Source organism: Musa acuminata, chromosome BXJ2-8 (assembly GCF_036884655.1).
Source record: "Musa acuminata AAA Group cultivar baxijiao chromosome BXJ2-8, Cavendish_Baxijiao_AAA, whole genome shotgun sequence".
Lineage (NCBI taxonomy): Eukaryota > Viridiplantae > Streptophyta > Magnoliopsida > Zingiberales > Musaceae > Musa > Musa acuminata.
The window spans coordinates 2,733,872-2,755,720 of record NC_088345.1 but is presented as its reverse complement, the minus strand read 5'-3'; the positions used below and the strand labels follow the sequence as shown (position 1 = coordinate 2,755,720).

At 36.1% G+C, this 21,849-nt stretch overlaps 1 protein-coding gene across 3 annotated transcripts; it reads left to right on the top strand.

Moving 5' to 3' along the window:
- The first annotated feature begins 278 nt into the window (after positions 1-278).
- Positions 279-20,381, top strand: LOC135618651 (myosin-1-like). 3 transcript variants are annotated; one of them, XR_010489088.1, is made up of 27 exons: positions 280-845; positions 955-1,521; positions 1,883-1,984; positions 2,065-2,208; positions 2,302-2,452; positions 2,561-2,588; positions 2,718-2,883; positions 3,027-3,090; positions 3,188-3,201; positions 3,296-3,380; positions 3,808-3,911; positions 4,020-4,158; positions 4,797-4,915; positions 5,010-5,162; positions 5,248-5,337; positions 6,547-6,624; positions 9,021-9,179; positions 9,982-10,182; positions 13,091-13,296; positions 13,383-13,518; positions 14,912-15,041; positions 15,315-15,461; positions 15,554-15,672; positions 16,819-17,031; positions 17,427-17,952; positions 18,593-18,757; positions 19,875-20,381. XR_010489088.1 is itself a non-coding variant. In XM_065119713.1 (25 exons), the coding sequence occupies exons 2-25, from the start codon at positions 1,042-1,044 to the stop codon at positions 17,883-17,885; spliced, it is 3,687 nt and encodes a 1,228-aa protein (XP_064975785.1). In that variant the 5' UTR covers positions 280-845; positions 955-1,041; the 3' UTR covers positions 17,886-18,288. The 3 variants fall into 3 exon arrangements, 1 of the variants encoding a protein (XP_064975785.1); XR_010489089.1 differs by lacking the exon at positions 9,021-9,179 and having other exon boundaries at positions 279-845; XM_065119713.1 differs by lacking the exons at positions 18,593-18,757; positions 19,875-20,381 and having other exon boundaries at positions 17,427-18,288.
- Positions 20,382-21,849: the final 1,468 nt, after the last annotated feature.

Genomic DNA, 21,849 nt, shown 5'->3' with positions numbered 1-21,849 from the left:
GCTAACTCATTTGAACTTTCCCCTGAAATATACGCATACTGGAGATTATGATTCCGACACTGATCCAAACAAATCGAAAATTTCAATCTTCCCAGCTACTTCTCCTGAGCAAGAACACGTTCAAACCCAATGGTCCTGTCAATATATTACATGCAACCTACCATAGAGTCTCAATATGTGACTTAGAACTTCTAAGATAAGCTCATGATACCTTTCTTTGGCTGCTGCTTGCAACAGAACCTTCAGCGCAATGAGTTCTTTTCTGGTGGCTGATATGAGGTCGATGCCGTCACATGGAACGTTCGCTTGTTGTGGAACGTTGGAGATGCGCTCTCGACCCTCGACATCCAACGGGCTTCGAACGGACCCCTTCGACATTGACGGTGGGCCGAAGGGCAGTGCCGTTCCCGTCTCGCGAATTACCCAAACCGCGATCTCAAGCACGAGCGCCTCTCGTCTCCTTGCCATTGCCCGTGCGCGTAATTTTCTCCACATCGAAGGGCTTTCCTTTCGAGAACCCGTCGCTTTCGTTTTCTTGATTTCTGCTGTTACTGTGGAGAAGTAGAAGAAAAGGGACGGATGGGTCCCGTGCTCCATTGCGAAAATTTGAATTCCCGGGGAAACAAACCCTAGTTTTCCCTTCAAAGGAAGCTTTTTTTTGTTTTTTAGCCCCCATCTCTTCTTACAGCAACGCTGGTAACTCGGGTTTTAGTTTGATTTTTGGAGCAGTACGGTGATCTCCATCCCCGCCTTCCTGCCTGTCCTCGGTGATGAAGGCTTTCTTGCGTGGGCGTTGCCTTGATTCCAAGTTTCAGGGTCTTCGGCAAGGGCGGGATAGATTCCAGGTTCTTATTTTGTTCCCCTGTGCTCAATGTGTTCGAAGTATAGTGTTACAGGGTCGTGTTCCTTGAACTAAATCCGCAGGAAATATCTCTTTTTGACTCTGAACTGCAGGAACTCCAAAAAAGATTGCGGCTTTCTTGTTCTGCATTGAGAAAGTTGTCATTTTGGTAGTTATTTTCAATTTGAGGGTTTGGAATCATGTCAGCTGCCACTATGACTCCTACCGTCGCTCGGAGCTCACTGGAGGTGATGCTGGATACTATCAGGCTGAGGGATGAGCAGCCAAAAGATCTGCCACCGGCTTTGCCGGTCCGCCCCACCTCGAGGGGACGCCTCCCCACTTCAAGAAGGTTGTTGGCCGTCAATCTTAAACTAGACAGAAGTGCACCTGAGGAACTTTTGACGGACTCTATGAAGTGGGATGACAAGACGGAATATGACATGCCAAGGGGTGATAAGGGGGCGGTGTTTAGAAGTGGAATACTTCAAAGTAAGAGGATGGCAAAGGTGGAGCGACCATTAGAATCTCCATATATCAAGATTACAAAGAGAGACAATTATGAGGAAAAAGTGGAGGTAACCGATAATCGAGTGAGTGCTGCTGTCCAGTTGCCATCAGCAGTATTGCTGGATGACAAGTCAGAATGGTGTGACACAATTAAATATGCCCTAAAGAAGGTATTAGTATTTTTCAGAAAATGTCATCATTATGTTCTCTGATTTGCTTGATTACAAGAAACATTGCTGTCGTTGCCATGACATCTTTCAGAATTTGTGACTCATTTTATTTTGTCCAAGCATGTTAGCCTTTTCTTTTCCAAGGAAAAACATGGTACCTTTGATGTGGATTCATGGAATTAATTCACTATAATGACATTGGAGATTTGCTTAAATCAACATGTAATTCTGCTGCACCGTTTCAGATCTAAAATTGTTGAACTTCCTCTGACATGCACAAAATTTATGCTCGATTCTTTGGCATATTTATTCTTTAGGAAATTTGTCAAGCACGTTACTTATGGTGTCTTCTTCATTTCAGAACCTGCAGGTTTGGTGTTGGATCTCCAATGCCAGGTGGGAGCTGGGCCAGATCCATACAATTTCCAGAGATTATGTAGATATTTTGCTGTCTAATGGCAATGTAAGTTTTTAATCTGTAGGTTGTAAGTCTGCAGCATTCTAATAAATGGCACCCAAGTACTAACTAGTGTTTCTATTCAGGTTCATTCAGTTTCCAGGGAAAGTATCTTACCTGCCAATCCACATATCCTTGATGGTGTTGACAATCTTATACAACTTAGTTACTTAAATGAACCTGCAGTTCTCCACAATATTAAATACCGATATGCCAATGATTTTATTTATGTAAGCATGTTTTTGAACAGACATTACTCCTGGTAACTCTTCCTGTGTTTTCTATGCTTTAACTTATTTGCTGGTTTCTTTTCCTTTCTTTAGACCAAAGCAGGGCCTGTTTTGGTTGCAGTCAATCCATTCAAAGAGGTGCCCCTTTATGGAAGAGATTATGTTACAGCTTACAAGCAGAAACTCAAAGACAGCCCACATATTTTTGCAATAGCGGATACTGCTTTTAATGAAATAATGAGAGGTAGACAAGTGTCTTTTGTTGAAAATTGTGCAGTTCTCTTAGTTATGCCCATTAGTGGTTACATGAATTTCTGGACTAATTGATAATTCCTGTGTGCGGGTTCTGCAGATGGAGTAGATCAATCTATCATAATAAGGTGGTTATATCTTTTCTCTCCCTAGGAATATGTGAAACTTTAACCTATTTATGCTTCTTCTGCTTGTTAATTAGATAGAAAAATTGAGTTAGCTTTGCTTGATGAACTATTCTGTGTAATGAGTCACAGTGGTGAAAGTGGTGCTGGTAAAACCGAGACAACAAAATTTGCAATGCAGTATCTTGCAGATGTTGGGGGTGGTGGCAGCATAGAGGATGAGGTTTTGCAGACTAATTCAATACTGGAAGCATTTGGAAATGCAAAAACTTCAAGAAATGACAACTCCAGCCGATTTGTGAGTTTGCCCAAGTCCACTGAAAATTTTATTTATTTTCACCAGATTTTTTACTTGTTAATGGACATGTAACCCTCAGTAATGCCAATATGGAGCTTCCAATTTGATTATTGTTTGAAAATATGTTTATTTATATGCTGCAGGGAAAGCTAATTGAAATACATTTTAGTGCCGCTGGAAAAATTTGTGGTGCTAAGATCCAAACCTGTAAGAAATTATGCCTGTTTGCTGCTTCTCATTTTATGTTTTATATATCAACTGACTTTTTCTCCTCTCTTATTCTTCAAACTTTGATGCATGCAAGTCTTACTCGAAAAGGTACTCCTACAAAGGTTAAAAGATATCTTAAATTAGAATAATGTTATTGATATGATATTTAATGGTGTATGAAAATTTTCTCTTGTACAAGCAGTCAAGAGTGGTTCAGAGAGAAACAGGTGAAAGGTCATATCATGTATTCTATCAACTTTGTGCTGGAGCTTCTTGTGGTCTTAAAGGTGATCATGTTTTTCTATTATGGCCTTAGTTGTTAAATTTTGTTATTATTCCCTTATTTGATGTTTAAGATATATTATACTATGGGTACTTTCTGATGCTATTATAGTGCAGATTTCTTTTTATTTTGTTTTCCCTATTTATAGCAAGGATAATTAATTAATACAAAAATTCCAAGCTGTAAAATGATAAAATAAGTCATTTTTTGTGTCAGTAATCAGTCAAAAGATTTGATGATGAGGGTAGAATAATTTGGAAAAACCCAGATAAATACCTTGTAAATTGTTTTTCTGTTCTATTAGCAAATACAAACTTTTTCAGTTACTGCATTTACTCAGTTATCCTGATAGGCTCGTAAATCTGAAAATCTTTAGTCATATCATGTGTCTCTTGTAAACTTATGTCATTCATGTGTCTCTTGTTATGCAGAGGAGTTGAATCTGAAAGCAGCCTACAAATATGAATACTTGAAGCAGAGTGACTGCTTGACCATAGATAATGTTGATGATGCAAAAAGATTTCATGTATTAATGGTAAATTTCAGTAGCTCACCTAGGCCCATTTTATATTACCTTGAACTTTTTTATTGAAGCTTTTTTTTAAAAATTGGCATTAATTTTTTTTTAAAAAAAATTCTCCAGGAAGCCTTAGATGTCATCAAGATCTCAAAGGAAGATCAGAAGAATGTGTTCTCCATGCTTGCAGCAGTACTATGGCTGGGTAACATTGCTTTCTCAGTGATTGACAACGAAAATCATGTCAAAGTTATCCTTGGTGAAGGTATACTATTTTATATGTGTAACATAAATCGCTGTCTCTTGTTCCCATTATTTGGTGCCTCAAACTCTTTGATGATGCCTCTTGCATGTTTGTTTAACATTAGAAGCTTCAAATGAATTTTGACGCTACTTACTGGTCCAGCACTTGTATTGGAGAAGTTTCTATGTTTAACCTAAGAAACAAGAACTCTAGCTGAATGCAAATCACATGCTTGGTTAAATACCCTTATCTAAAGTTTAGAGTTTGAATGGCCAGTGATATTGAGTTATGCCATCCAAGTTGAAAATACAAAATTATGAAGGCTTCATTCAAAAACATAATTGACATATCATAATAAAAATATGGTTTTCCCGCTCCAAACAATTATGGAACTTGGTGCAATTCTTTTGAGAAGCCAGACCACAATATTACTTTGTTTTTATTCCAAAGTCTAGTTGAGGTAACAAAAGTCTAGTATGTTGCAATTTACTGGGTATGAGAGGATGAAGAAAATTTAATCTTCTTTAGGCTAAAATATTAATAGATAATAAGTTTTCATCATTTCATGTTCACATTTTATTATATTAAAGGAGGCAGTTAAAGTTCTTTCATTTTGGAAGATATATCATGTAATTTTTTGGGAGTTTGTCTGTGTGCAGGAGTAACTAATGCAGCAAAGTTGATGGGTTGTGAAGTACCAAATTTGATGCTATCTTTATCAACTCGTAAAATTCAAGCTGGCAACGACAGTATTGTTCAAAAGCTTACATTACAGCAGGTCCAAATTTGCATCTGTGTACTCTTCTCCATCAATATGGTGTAATGCCCAGTCTTCATATGTTTTTTTTTCTTGTATCTCTTTCTTATTGCAGGCAATCAACACCAGGGATGCATTGGCAAAATCAATTTATTGTAATTTATTTGACTGGCTTGTGGGACAAATCAACAAGTCACTTGGAGTAGGCAAATGCTGTACCGGACGATCGATCAGCATTTTGGATATTTTTGGTTTTGAGTCTTTTAATGTATGGATCCTATGGTTACATTCAATTTAATATCTGCTTCACATTATGTTTCTTTTTTGTTGGACTAACATTTGAACCATTGCAGAACAATGGGTTTGAACAGTTCTGCATCAATTATGCTAACGAGCAACTACAACAGCACTTCAATCGTCATCTATTTAAACTTGAACAGGAGGCAGGTTCTAAGTTTCTTGACACTGCTGTTATTTCTTTCCACTAGTGGGCTGCTTTATTTTCTTATACTGCTGAGCAGAATTCTTTGCTAAATATTTTATCACTTTATTATAAAAATATAATTTACTTATAAATAATTTAAGTAAAAGTGGGCTTACCACTTCTATCTCTTGCACATTTCTTTTTTGAAAATGAAAGGAGAAGCCTTTGACTAAAGCAGTAGAAAATGCAATAAGTATACCGTGTGCAATATGGTTTAAACATGAAAGACTGGTCACTGTTCATGTCAGTTAAAATAATTGGCACATTTCAAAATCCGATTGTTGGGTTTTGATAATTTAACATCTGAACTCTACTGTATCTACTGTCTAGTCATACTGTTTGACATTGCATCTTTCTTGTACAAGGAAATTCAATGTTTGATTCTGTAGGTAACTGCTCTGGGTGGAATTATGTTGGAAGAAAAGAGAAAAGAAATATAAAATGAAATGGAACTTAGATTAAAAATGGCATAATTTTGAAGCATGGACATGCAGATGAAACCATGCAGATTCACTAATGTTGCAAAACTTAAAATAGGAGGACAGACGTGTGAGTAGATAACTGCTATGATTTTTTATATGGATATAGGATACAACTCGGGGCCTTAGAAGGATAATACAGACATCTATTTCCTTTCTCTATCACCCATCCAACTCCTAAGTCCAGCTTGATTCGGAGTTTTTAATGATATTGACAAGTTTTGACTGGTCTGGTAACCAGTTTAGTAATGCATTTCCACAGGATTTGATTTTTTTGCTTCTTCGTAATCGCTACTTCCAAATGCAGTATTTGCAATTCCTAGCACAGGTTCATTTGAGCTTCATTCTAAGAAAAGTCATGTGCTGAGTTCATCATGCACTTGAAATACATTTCGAAGACAGCCTTAGTGATCAGAAATTCCCACTTGCTGGATAATCATGACAGCTTGCAGTTCTTGGCATACCTCAGTGCCTAGTCAGTGCACATATCAATAACATGATAGTCTTTGTGTTGGTTATATTTTGACACTTCTTTTTAAATGAGTATGGTCTATGGTTTAATCCCTTTATACGCTAGGATCTTTTTCCCTTGAAAATTGCCATCAATCTGATTGAATTTTTAATAAGTGTTATTAGTCTAATTTCCAGTGTTTAATGAATATCCTTATTTCTATTCTTGCTTTCTGTAGGAATATGCCCAAGATGGAATTGATTGGGCCAAAGTTGAATTTTTGGATAACGCCAATTGTCTAAACCTCTTGGAGAAGGTATTTGTCATATGTTCAGAAATGTTGTAATTTATGAATTGTTTCTTTCGAGTTGATTGCTTGTGACTTTGTGGTAGATCTAACATGTGGATTATAACTATATTTAACTTTCATATGAAGCCAAAGATAACCCTGGGGGTGGTTGTTTCACACCCAAGCATTATATGATTGATTAGGAAAGTTCAATGTGGTTGTAATTTTTTAAAATTTAATGTGATTCCAGGCATGATAACAGCGTGAATAGTGTTAATGGTTGGAGGGCCCAAATCCTAGGATTAGGGAGCAAGGGGAACGTCCATGATATTAAGAACCTCCATGCTAGAGAAATAAAAAAATTGCAACCTAAAATGTACCAATTCCAAGGTTTTTTTCTTATGGTGCTTCCTCTGCTGAAATTTTATTTCTCTATCCATTGCTACATTGAACCATATCAATTTGTTTTGTTTAAACAATAACAATCTTTTTTAACTATTGGGCCCAAATGGTAAACTTGAACCAACATAGTCACATGGTCCTTTTGACCCAATTGGCCTGAATGTTGAATTCACTCATCCAAATATGTGGTCCAGCCGTCCAGGTGATTTGGGTGGTCCAGATACTGGATTTTTACCCTGGGGTATCTTTAGTTCCCAATCATAAGGTAGGTTTAACATAGTGTTCTGGATATAGTATTTCCACGCTGGTGTATCTTTGGTTCTGAATCATAAAGTAGGCTTAACATAGTGTTCTAGTCTATCTACATCACTTGTGATCTAGTTTGTAACTTGCTGTAGGGCTATTAGCAATGATTTAAATTCTGGTTTATATTAATTACCATTTTACTGGTATTGTATGTTTGTGTTGCTTTGATTTGGTCGGCATCGACAATTATATCTGTACTATGTTCCATGAGATATTGTCTGATTTGATCATGGGCCATATGGTTCTACTCTCGAAAAAGAGACCTTTAAGGTAAAGGGGTGGATCCTTTCTTATGAGCCACAATCTTTCCTCGAGTCTCCTTGATGTGCAACTATTGGTTTGTCTAGCCCCTGGTTGGGATGAGTATAGTGGGGACATGAATGGCCACCAACATTTCATCAATCAAATTTTGGGGGTTTGATGATCTATGGTGTCTTTTAGGTATTGTCCATGTGGTCCATGGGCAGCATGATTGTCATTGAAAAAGATGCCAGAAGAGAAAAGTGGTGGATTCTTGCTTATGAGCCCAGACATATTTTGAGTCTACCTAACATGGGGCTATTAGTTTGTCACCCGATGTATCCCTATCAAGGGAGGTTTTATGAAACTTCTATCAAGTGAGGTTGTACAAAACTTGTATAGCATCCAATTGTTAATCAAATGTTGGGTTTGAGGATTTGTCTATTCCTTAAACTATTGTCTGCTTTGGTACCACATGGTATGCCCTTACATAACGGTACCTCAAAAGGAAAGGGATGAGCCCGCACCTCAAAAGGAAAGGGTGGGGCTCTTGCTTATTAGCTGCAAGTTTCCTCGACCTTGATATGAGGCCACTGGCTCGTCCCCCATTTATTCCACAATAGTTAGTTTTACTTCAATATTGTTAGCATACTAGTAGTATTTCATATTGGTATACTAAGTAGGTCAGTACACTTTGGTATCTGAATCGTTGACCCTTTGTACCTTGCTATAACCCTCATTTTAACTTAGAGAAATCCAAAGAGAACCTTGTTTGTTTAATTAAATTATTTTGTAGTGTGCAACTGTGGAACCTAATCTTCAACTATTATAATTAGCCATATTCTGGTTTTTACTGGTAAATGTTTGGTTCAACTAATCTTAATATGGACTTCAATTACTGAATAACATGGTCTTTAATGTTCTTATCTATGAGTTTGATGTTATCCTATAACTGTAAATGTTTAAACAAGGACTAATATAACAGAAAATTTGTGCTGTACATAAGCAGACTTACTGTAATGCTTAGCAGATATCTTAAATATTGGCAATGCTAAGTACTAAACTTTCGGCTATATCCTGGCTTTTCAATAGGGTCATGCATGACTCAATTAATCTTGTATGAGCTTTAATTTGAGAACAACTCATGAGGTTTTAAGCTTACATTAATGGTCTTGATGTTCCCATGAACGAGATAAGGTTGCTTCCTGTAATTCTAGAATTATTTTTCAGTATCATATATGCTATATTTTGGATTACTTTTATAAGTTCATTTCTTATTCTGGGTTGTGTTTTTTTTTTTTAGGTACCTGACAGCATTGGGATTCTTTGCATTCTTCTGCTTGCTTTTGCCAAAATAATTATATCTAATACTATCAAGCATATTTCCTCATCTCTAAGTTAATGAGAACAATTTCATGGTCTATAATTTTAATATATTGGAATTATGTTAAATCTTGCTTTTTCATTCATTACAGAAACCTCTAGGGGTAATATCACTTTTAGATGAAGAGTCGACTTTTCCCAAAGCTACTGATATGACTTTTGCTAACAAACTTAAGCAGCACTTCACTGGTAATCACTGCTTTAAGGGGGAAAGGGGAGGTGCTTTTAGGATTTCCCACTATGCCAGAGAGGTCAGATTCTATGCTGCTTCCCTGAACAGTTTTTGATAGAATTTAAAGTCTCTTCTTTGGTTACTGTAATATATGAAATCCATTTTTAGTTCAATGAAGTTATACTCTTGATTATATTAACTTTTCATATGAAAATTGTTTTTTGCACATAAAGAAAATTATATCTTGAATATGCCATTTGGCTTGGACTGCATATAGTGTTGATGATTTTCATTGGAACCATAACGTGGGAAAGTGTCTATAGATTTTCAAGAAAAGATCTGTGGAATTATTAATTCAGCATCTTGTAATTTATTTATTAATATTTATTTCAATCACTATAAGTTGTACTCAACTCTGACAACAAGCAAATAGTAAAAGAGATGACCCAGCACACATGGCTTCTGTCATTGTGGGGTTTGGGGGTGGTTTGTCCTAGAAGGAAAAGCTTGTTTTTGTGACTTGAATCCTAGACAATCAAGTCACTTTATTGTTGTATCAAGGTTCACCCTTTACAGGAAGCAAATAGTAGTGTTCTGAAACATTAAGCAACGTCAACTAAGATATTGTCCAAAGTAAATAGTGCAGTGAATCAGATCAAAGAAAAGTATATACTTTGTCCTGGGTTCATTTTTCCTTAGTTGATGAGCATACAGTATTACTTCAACTTTTTTATAAAAAAAATTTTGGTCTCTGAACAAGGCATCAAATGAGTTATATCTCGTTAGATTTGTTAGCGTGCTTAAATCATTCTTTCATTTTAAGCAACCAACAATTTATTCACTGGTCAACTTCCATAGACTAACAATTAGGTGGATAACAGGTTTTATATGATTCAAGTGGTTTCCTGGAGAAGAACAGAGATACATTGCATGCTGATTTGGTCCAGTTACTTTTGTCATGTGCTTGCCAGCTTCCACAGTCATTTGCCAACAACATACTGCAACCTGAGAAGGAGTCAAGCCGGTTTCGGCAATCAAGTAGTTTTGACCTACAAAAGCAAAGCGTTGTGGCAAAATTTAAGGTAGTTCCTCATTTGAAATTGGAAGTAAATATCCAGTCATCTTAGAGATAATATTATTGATTTTGCTTCCCATGTTCTTTTTGGCATGGATGATTTTCTATTTAATATGTGTGGCTTGCATCTAGTTGAGTTACATATGCTATGCATTCATTTCTGAAAAATAATACATGTCTGTGCTACCATAATAAGTGAAAGTGGTCCATATCTTGTCTGCACAGTTTGCTTTCAGTTGAACTAATTCCCATTTGGTCTATAACTGAGTTGTTATTTTTTCATGAAACTAAGTCTCTTGTTCTTGTCAAGTTCAAGGACAAAATTGGAGATTTTTGCTTTACTCTCAGATATCTTGGAATATTTGTTTGATGACTCAGAACTTGTTTGATTTTTCAATTTGTGTATCAAGTTGGTTACCAATCTATTCCAAGATGCAAGAAAGTTGGGTGTCTTTCTTGAAAATTTGATTTCTGATTTTTCAGTGATCATGTTAGATTGGAGGGTTTATCTCACTTTATTTAGCTTTGCCTTTGCCTGTTGTCAGTAGCTTCCTGCAATAGTTCTTCCATGAGGGATCGCCATTTGTTATTTCATATTGGTAGTCAAGTTCATATGCCTCATATCCTTTGAAGCACCTTCGTGGTCAAGGCCCTGTTAGTGTCCAAGTTTCATGCTTATGGTGTCTTGCTTTCATGTTCTTTTCTTCCCATCTTGTCTGTCGTATATGTTCAAACCATATAAGCTTGGAGGTTACTATTTGCAATTCTCTTTTTATTATTTACAACCTTATTTTATTTTATTTTTAATATTTTTAATCTATCCCTTTGCAAATGGACATAAATACCATCTTCTTCCTCTTCTCCTTCTTTCTCCTCGTCTTCTTTCTCCTTTCCTTATCTTCTTCTTCCTCTTTGGAGGACGACGTTGAGGGGGTGGTGAGTGGGGTCGAACAGCATTGGCATTGAGCGCTGAACAACGATGGCAATGAGCATAGCGATGTCGACAGCCAAGATAAAATAAAGTGTTGCGAGGAAGAAAAAAAAAGAAAAAAAAGGGGATAAAATCGATAATACTGGGGCTATAAAAAATAAAATAATATTTATTTTTTTAAGGGATTGTTAATAGTAAAAAAGGGGCTGTAAATGGTAAGCTTCTAAGACTTTTCAGTTTTCAAATATCCTATCATAGCCCAATTTAATTGATAGTCTAAACGTGCTTGATTCCTTGTCTTTTGGTTTCTACTAGCTCCTTTTATGGTTTGCACAATCAATATCCATCCTAGGATCAAGGACTAGGATCCAGCATGACATGCAGGATTGAATAGGTAAGAAAAATACAAAAAAAAAAAAATCATATATATATATATATATATATATATATATATATATATATGTTTATGTTTATGTTTATCAAAATTTGAAATATTAGGATTTATTTACACTAATCTAATGTGTTTAGGTTATATAACCTTGAGTCATTTTAGTACAAAAATTCCTATAAAGGATATATCGGTTCGGACATGGACCGGTCTGCAGACCACCCTGTTTCGGGTGGTTCAGTCCAACTCAAAAAAGAAAAAAAAAACCCAAAAAAATATAAACTAGGGCTTGTGAACATGAGCCCTCTTCTCGCGATGCTTCTGCCATTGTTGTTGCTTCGTGATGTTGCTGTCATTGCCATTGCTGCTGCTTCACGAAGCCATTGTTGCTTTGTGATGCCGCCATCGTTGTGTTCCTTTTTCTTCCTAGGTATACTCCCACCTCTTCTCCTCCTCTTCTTCCTTCTCTTCCTCCACCCCTTTTTCATTTTTCTTCCTCCGCTACTGCTTCCTCTTTATCGTTTGTATTACATCTCTATGTATTATTTTCCAAAATTTTTTTGTTCAAGAAAACTAAACACCTAAAATATCTCACAATATTTCATTGCACTATTGATTTAAATTTACATTTAAATTGCTTTTGCTATATAATTCTGGCTCCAGAAGCCTTCCTTGAACCTCTAACTCATAAAGAGCTTTACAGATAGAACATTGCTTCCTTGAATCCACATGCAAATGGATTTTTGATAAAAAACCAGCTAGGGTTGGTTGGACAATGATTGGGATCATCTAGAAGTTCACTGGTGAGTATTAAGATCAGCAGGCATTTGTCTGGGATCTGTGTAAACTGGATCGACTGGCACTATAATTGATCATACCACCAAGATTTGCCAGAAATATGTCAGGATCTATTGGATTGTTCTAGGATCCCGACATGAAAATTTAGGGATATTTGTTTTGGACTTGGCTTATACTGCAAACCATGAATCATAGTCTTGATTGGATATTTGTTGTGATGCCATTTTACTTCTGCTGATGTATCTGCAGATTTTGTAAATCACGTATTGTCAGACTTCAGTCACACAGAAGTTTAAAATATTCTGATATACACAATAATGACTACTGGCTGACATGATTGTACAATGCCATGCAATGATAGTATTTGTTAGCCATGTGCGGATCATGAAGAGAAAACTGGTCTGTTTTGAGCCAGAAAATGCCTGCATGCCATTGTGAATCGACATATCTGGTGCATCCTCTGTGCTGTGATAAGCACAGTACTTCATGATGCTTTTGTCCTTACCTAAAAGGATGTTGCTTCTGTCTTTGGTAAGTCATGATCTCCAGTTGCATTTAGTAATATTCTAACAATGACTGAAACCACAAGCGTCTATGCGGGTTTCTTAAGAGGTTCAACCATTTTCTTTCATTTGTTTAGACTGCATAGTTTATACAACTTACACATGTAGAAGGGACTTCTGCATGGCATGCCAGAGGACTTGGACTAATGTTAGTGAAATCTTGTGGTTGATCTTGGAAATTTTGATCTAAATTTGAAGGCAAACTGAACTTTGAAATACTTTAAAATGATCCTAGGGTCAACTTTTCAAGTTGATGCAGCGGTTAGAAAGTACTACTCCCCATTTCATTCGGTGCATCAAGCCAAACAGCAAGCAACTTCCCAGCATGTACGAACATGATCTTGTGTTACAACAGCTAAGATGCTGTGGGGTCCTTGAAGTTGTCCGGATATCCAGGTCAGGCTATCCAACTCGAATGACACATCAACTATTTGCTGAAAGGTAATTTGTGAAATTTTCTTTTGCCTCAAGAATGTAATGGAGCAATATTTGTGGGATTCTGACATGCTTATATTTTTCCCTTCTAGGTATGGCTTTCTTCTTTTACAGACTTCAAGTTCTCAGGATGCACTCAGTTTGTCAGTTGCCATCCTACAGCAATTCAATGTGCCACCTGAGATGTATAGAGTTGGTTACACAAAGTTATTTTTCCGCACAGGACAGGCAATTTCTTTCTCATTATCTCTTTAACATTTATCCCTTTTGCATGTTTGACATGTCTATGCTGGTTATTAAAACCTAATCTAAAGGTTCACTTGAAGTAGACAGACAATTGCATTCTCGTAAATATCTTGTTCCTGTTCTCTCTCATACATAATAACCATTGACTTATGCTTTTTCTCTGAGTTTTTGTTTGTCCTCGAGGACTGTCGGAGCTTAGAGTTTTTGAAGGTTCATTGAACTAGACTTCCTTTGCAGTTAAACGACTATCTTTTGGATAAATGATAGGATATATGACAGTGATGTTTCAAGTTTAGTGCTTACAAGAATAAAACCAAATATACATATTTTTTATGTTGTAATTGAACTGTAACTGTTCAATTTTGTGTATTGATATCTATTATTTGCTATTGTGCTTGACAACAGAGTTTCAGAACTTATATAAATTAGGTATTGAAACTTCTTCTAATGAGCGTTTTCTATTAAGTTTTCTTGTTGTGATGCATCAGAACTTAAAAATTGTCCATATATGTCTGTATTCTGTAACATTGAAAACATAACCCACTTCTTAGTTTTTAGATTGATAGTTTCTATTTTGATCATTCTTAAATGTTCTTAAATGTTTCAGGCATGCATGATTATGATGAGATTCTCCATTATACATGCTGAACCAGTCATTACTTACTAGTAAAGCATTCTAGTTAGGTACACACATCGATCCTTTATCAGCTGATGTGAATATGTATAGAACAACCCAAGCACCTCTCTTTATGTGGGATCACTAAGGTATATGGGTGTCATAGTTCTAATACAATAATTTAGTGTACATCCTATAATCCAGACTACAGGAAAAGTACTTGGTGTGATATTTTTATTCAACTCTAGGTTAGAAAGGAAAAATAAATTTCCCTAAGTTAACAAATTTTGATCATCATTAATGAATTTGGTATAATTCTCAATTGCCTCAGAATTTCAATATATTTCTGAAGCTTGAAGATTCCCTATTCATGTCAGTTGTAGTATCTTTCTGAGCCTATTAGGTTTTTTAATCATTATCAGGCTATATATTAATCTACAAATAGATACCAAAATCATAACCTTAGCTGACCATTATTTATGGGAGCCTCATTCAAGCTTGTTCCAATCTGATGCATGAATCTTTTGTTTACAATCACTTATTACTTCCTATCATAATCATTCAGTACAACTCAATACAGTTCGGTATGTCCCATACCAACAGCTGGTTGATAAATCGGTATGGACCAGTAAGACAAATCATGTTTTTAAATGTAGCAGTCACACCTACCATAATCTTATGGTAACATACTTTTTTAACATCTGTCTTTTGTATGCTGTTATTGTTGATTGATCTTTTCTGGCATGTGTATGTATTCAGATTGCTGTACTGGAAGATGCTAGAAATAGAATTCTACAGGGGATTGTTTGGGTTCAGAAGAACTTTCGTGGTCTTAAAGCTCGTAATTTCTATCAACGGCTGAGGAAGGGGGCAACTACATTACAATCATGTAATGCTTCTACAAGCACTGGGAGTAGCTATTCTCTTGCTGTAAATACTGATTTTTGACCAGGCTTTTTGTGCATATACAGTGAAACATTTGCACTTGTTCTATAATATAATAGTGTTTTATGGTTGCATTAGCCAGATAGACTTTCAGATTCTAATCATTTCTGTCATTTTTCAAGCATTTCTATTTTTCTCTTTTGAGAAAACTCATTCAATTTATGTTGAGCTTCACCTACCTTACTATACTTCATTGGGCTTTTGTGATTAAAAACAGTTATCCGAGGTGAAAAGGCGAGGTGCGAATTTGAAGTTTTGACAAGGAGATGGAGGTTTGCTATTCTCATTCAAAAGCATGTGAGGCAATGGATAGTGGGGACAAGATTTAGTTACCAGCTGAAGGATATTATACTTTTGCAGTCTGGTAACATAATTATAGCTTGTAGTCGGGGATCTAGCTGTTTTCTAGTTCCTTTGTGTCATTTGCCCTCATTAGAAATTTCATCTTATCTGTAGCTATCCGTGGTTGGTTGGCAAGGAAGACTTTTATCAACTTGAAAATGCACAAAATGGCAAAACTCAATCATGTGGAAGTGAACAAAAGTTCAGAAAGAAATTTTGCACAACTTATGAAGGTATTAACTTTATAATTCTATGTAAGAAGAAGTCTGTTCAAAGACCTATCAGTCTTCAAGTGCAATATCAGGAAATTTATTTTTTATTCTTGTTCAATAAAAAATAATCTACCATAAGCAACTCATCAGCAAAATTTCTGAAGTTGTTCGAAATTAATTTATTGAGTTATTTGGCACTTTAATCTTTAGAGCAAAGTTGAAACTGTTGACTTTTTTGAGCAAGTACCAGTGTCATGCTACATTTCTTCTTATAGTGTTGTTATAGAAGACCTTTTGTAGTCTAGGAAGTACCATTAAGGATCATATGAACTAATAATTGCAGATTAGTATATATAAGAGAGGAGGATGTATCTATACTAGAATATTGATGTCTTACTGATGCCTAGCAACACAGAGTCCTGATAACTAGAATGCACATTACCTGTAACTCGAGGAAGATATTCAACATCATAAATGTCTTACTTGGATCTTTCATATGTTCATTTGGTATACCATAATAAAGAACTAAGCATATTTAGATCCTTTTCACTTCCGTAATCCCTGAACTATTTGTTTTTTGGTTCTGCATTCATCAATTGTGTTTTCTTCTAATGAAGCCTTGTGTCCTTCTGGAAAGAAGATAAAGAGAAATTTATAAACTTTATTTTCATTCGGAAAGTGAGATAAAACAGGTTCAATTAATGGTCCGATACAAGGTACTGGTATATTGAGCAGTATACCAATCTCTATTGGCCAGTACTACTGAAAACATAAGAAATGAGTATTGGTTGATGCTGAATTATATGGTCTAGTGCTGGTCCGTGTTCGGGTCGGAAGTATTGGCTGGTACAAAGCAGTCCAGCTGGATCAAAACCATGCTCATTGTTAAGTGAAGTCAAGTTAGAAAAACGTAAGAAGCATAATAGCAAAAAGAAATCTGGAGAACATAGAAAGAAATATAACATGGGAGAAGCACATGGTGTCAAAAAATGGCTTGATAAGACTATATTGAGTTGTGATCGATTGAAGCAACAATTTTCCGCATGATCATGTCAAAAAGCAAGCTTTCCTTTTTTATTTTGATTAACGACTATAGCAGACATATTACCTTTCTATAATATTTTCCCAGATTAAAGTTCTTAAAGTGCCATGGTTACTAAATGATAGGACAAAACCAGTGAGCTCCCTCAAATTCACCCAGCAGTTACGGACGAACTTCACAGGCGGGCCTTAAGGGCAGAAGCAGCATTAAGAAAAAGGGAAGAAGAAAATGCTATCTTACAGCAGCGACTTAAACACTATGACACAAGATGGTCAGAATATGAATTGAAAATGAAGTCTATGGAACAGACATGGCAAAAACAACTGACTAGTTTGCAGGTGATCTTTTTTTTTGCTTTGGTGAAATTTCTAATTGTTTTCTTTTCTAGTTCTATAATATACTTGGTAAGCAAGATGCTTAAAGGTTCCTCTTCAAATAAAATATATGCCGTAATTTAGTATGGCTTCTTTTAGGAAAAAGGAATTTATAATTTCTTTTTCCATTTTCAATTTAAACTTTGCTCAAAATTCAATTTTAGTTTGTCCTTTTCTCCAAACCGATTCCCAACTGACAGAAAAGTACCCTTGGAAGCTTTCTTGAAGTTTTGAACTACTTTTATTGTCAATTATTTACATGCAATGCAATTTTCTCTACGAGCATTTATTCTTTAATTTAGTATGCAGAGGAAATAGTCTATGACAAATACCTAATGGAATTTGTGTCCTTTATACAGTCAACTTTAGCTGCTGCAAGAAAGAGCCTCACTTCTGACATGGTAAATCGACCTGGACAGCTGAATATGTCAGCAGTTAACAACTGTTATGACTCCGAAGATACCATATCAACTGTCAACCAAACACCAGAAGACACTCCTGCCAAACAGTCCATTGGTGCTGAAGAAGTAAGGAGTAATGATAGCAAGGAAATTGCAGTTATCCACCTTGTAAACGAGTTTGAGCAGCAGCGGCAGGTATTTGAGGATGATGCTGGGTTTATTGTTGAAGCTAAGTCAGGGCAATCAAGTTCTAAGATAAACCCTGATGAAGAGCTGCAAAAATTGAAGGCACGTTTTTCTACTTGGAAGAAGGTTTACAAGTTGCGGTTACGGGAGACAAAGGCATCACTTCAAAAGTTTGGTAATCCTGAAGAGAAAGCATCCAAAAAATGGTGGAGCATAAGAAGCATAAGATAAAGTTGATTGTTTTCATACAATGATCCTTTCCAGTATATTGATATCACACATGCTTGTTACCGAATTGGTGAGGACCGGAAATTCTGTGTTTTTGCTGAAGTTTGAAGTTTCAGCTATCTTTGAATAGTACTAAATGGATTATCTTGCCAACTTCTGAAAAAGTTGGTGATGTCTTTTCCTGTATGATGTACCGATAGCACAATTGTGAAGCCCTATGGTCCCGAAGAAGGTTGTTTATTATCCTTTTTTTTGTTCATTCCGGGAGAATATATTCATCCATAGGTTATGAGAGGTTTTAAGTTGTGACAGAGAACATTCTTATGTAATTATCAGTAAGTTTGACTTTTAAACATGAATAAATTAAATTATTTCTACATCCTCCCTTGTTTAGTTTATTAGCAGAATTTGCATCATGTTGTTCGAGACTTATTCTTATTTTAGATGATTTGCTGGGTATTTAATGCATTCATCTTCATCTGCAGCCAACCTTCCTCCTTATTAATACTATGTTAGTAGGTATGAGCCTCAGCTGTGTAAAACTTGTGGAAGCAGAATTCTCAGATTTTCTCAGATATATAATTTTATTTGATCTATGATGGGTGAAATTGCTGAAGGCTCTCTTCTATTAAGATCCTTGTGTCATGTATTCTGCATAAATGTTTCAAACTGTTCAATTTTTTCTAAATTTCTCCTGTGTTACTTGGCAGGTTGAGAATTCATGTGGAGAGTGAATTAGTGAGATAAAAGTGCTGGTCACAATGCAGAAGCTTTGCTAGGACTTCCATTTAATTCAACATCTACTCTAACTGAATGAACGAGCAATGAGGATGGAAATGGTTTCTACAAACTAAGAAGCTCAGAGACTTCAATTGGTATGTTCTTCTGGGATTAATAATGTCATATCTTATAGATATTAATCAGCTTTACTTAGTTTGCAAATTAGTGCCAGTCTCTCTCATGGTGCCAATCGAGTTATTGACTTTCCTTGGAATTATCATTTTACTACTTACTATCTATGGTGACACTGTTAGTGGAAATTTTTAAGCAGTTATTATTAGACAAAATATATGTTTAGGTTGTGTATTGCCTCCCGAGCTTGAGGTTCAGATAAATGTTAAAATCAAGAATCAAAGACAGCAGTTTATACTTCCAAAGATCTTCATCATGTGGCTGTGGCCTTTGCTGTGAAATGACTTCATATGTGGATTTGTTGTTAACTTGTGGTTTTGCAAGTTATATGTGAGGTTAAGATGCAATTGATAAGTTGGACAAAGCTAGCATGTTGTAAGATGTAATAGATGTCATTATTTTTCCTCTTTTTGTTACTTATGCAAGCTGCTGTTTTCTTCTTTATAAAAGCAGTAATTTAATATGATTTACTTCTGGTCTCCACATTGTAGCTTCCATCTCCGCACAATGAGCGAGTTCACTATTTTAGTTTCGTTCGTGATGTCTGGTATATATCCTTGTACAAGATCATTAATTTGTGAGTGAACATTTTATGCTTTAAGAAAATGCAAAAAAGATATCTATGTTTGGAAAAAGGAGAAAGACCAACATACATTAAGAAGTATAATGAAAAATTGAAGGAAAAATTATCGCTATAAGGAAAATTCATTTTTTAATTCTGGTCTTACAATCTGCAGCATTCTGCCACAATATGGATAGAAAGAGTGATATGTAAAATCATGGAGCATTACACTTTTGTAGTCTCCTGCTCATTTTGGAATCGTGTATAAGTTCTCTTAATCTTTCATCAAATAGATTTTGTATGGCAAACTGCCCTTCAAAGGAGCCAACAACCGCTATATACAGTCTTTGGAATTCTATAGCGTATTGCTCTTCGAAGGTGGAAGTGTTGCATTTATCTTTGTAGAAATGATATCTGGAATCTCCAGTTATCATCCATTATAGGTAATATTTTGAGAAATTGGACATCTTTTATAATTTCTCTGTCTGTGCTAAAATCAGCATGTTATAATGCTGTAGTTGCAGGACCAATGATTCAGAGAAGACTTTTCTATCCAGCATCACTGTCTTATCTCAGTGTTCTTGGAATCAGAAACTTTGTGGCAGCTTCAGTTGAATTCAGTACTTGAAATTTTTGTCCAACACATTGTCACTGCAAAAAATTTGTATTTTTCTCATGGAGAAAAGTGTCAGAGCTGGCATATACACCATCCTATAGTAGCTGGCAAGCCATCGTGCTTAATTTAAATTTTCTTTGAAATTGAGTACGTGCAACGGAAGAAAACCTCAAAGAGCATCACAATGGAGTTGACTGCTAACATTTGCTCAAAGCCCATTTTCAAGAGGAATTCCAGTATGGAAATTAGTGAAAGGCCTTCAAATGCAGCAAGGCAGAGGTTTGCAAAATCACATCCGGACGGTGTAAAGATTTCCTGAGAGGTAAGAGTGATGGCAAGGTGAAATTCCTACAAATATGTAGAAATATGTAGTAAGCTTTAACAGTTTATATGTATACACTCTTCTGTATGTTTCAATCTGAATCTCTTTATGGTTTTGTATTTGCTCTTTGTTTGGTCACACTGCAACTCATCTTCAATCCATTTATTGAAGAGGATGGGCTTTCTCTAACATGTGCAATTTTCTGGAAGTGGGTTCTTTCTTGTCATGTAAAATTCTTACAAGGGAGTGAATACTTGTATTTAAGCTTCCTCGTCCATAATTTTATCATTAGCTGTGGATTCTTTGACATTCACCGTGTGCGCTCTTTCTTTACGACTGTGGAATGAAGGATTTTGAAGTTCTAATTGGTTTTATGGCATGTTCTTACTTATTTTCTTCTGGTTAATGAGAGATATACTGGGAATTGGATTTTGTTACTCAAGGTGATGACTTTTTGTCACTCATCACCTTCCAAACCATTATCCAATGCAACAAAGCAATGATGACAGATGCTAATTAAAGTGTTGTCACATCCCACACTCTGGGAGGTTCTCAATGATGCAATGATTGGAGGTGCATGCACCTTGTGATTTGTTTGATCAGAGGGTTCTTGGATCCCAAATGCATCTATGTTTCACTTCCAATCCTAATAGGATATTTCCATCAACTTTGTGTATGGTTATTTATGCTTGAGAGGTGGAGTTTCTCCATTCAATCATTTTCCTTTTTTTTTTGTTGCTGGATGGATATATCGTTCTTATACATCTTTTCTTTGTTTTCCGAGCTTCTAGCGAATTACAAATAGAGTCAGAAAAAATCAAATCTTTGATCTTTGATGATTTATATGATTGAGTTACGAAAACTTTTGAATAAATATCCTATATCTGAACTGAATTCTTTCTAGTTAAATTTTTTTTGTTCTTAATTGTTCTGAAACAATTAGGAGATTCTCTGAAGGGAAGGAAAGAAAGAAACATGGATTTTTTTGGTGGTACAGATGCATGTATGGCAAGCAGCAGAGAGCTTCTTAGCTTCAGGTGGCTTTGCCGTAGCATGTTCAGCGTATGGTGACCATCGTGCATTCCCACAGCTCAACATGATCTTGCAACCACTAACCAGTCTTGCAACACACCACGAGGCAGAAGAATCCTTTCCCCTCTGCAGCCGCCCCTTCTCTGTGGATTCGCCCCCCCTCGCATCCCTTTCGAACGCCTTGAAAAGCTATCCCGAGGAGCCCTCTCGCCTCCAAAGGTTGGCTTTAGACCATAACACCATAGAAAAGTGGATGGGGACATGTGGGTGCAGCGGTGGCGATAGGCGTCGACGGAGAAAAGATAAGGAGGCAACCCAACCCAAAGACGGTGGCTTTCTTCGATATCAACAAGTAGAACGGTAAAGAGAAGATTAAATGGGTCTGTTAAACACCTTAAATGCGATCGATCGTAACTTCCACACACACGCACACCTAATGGAGACATCATCTGCTGTTGCGATTGATGCTGCGACATGTTCTGCCAATTCCTTCCTTAGCTGTACTCGACTACACGCAACATTA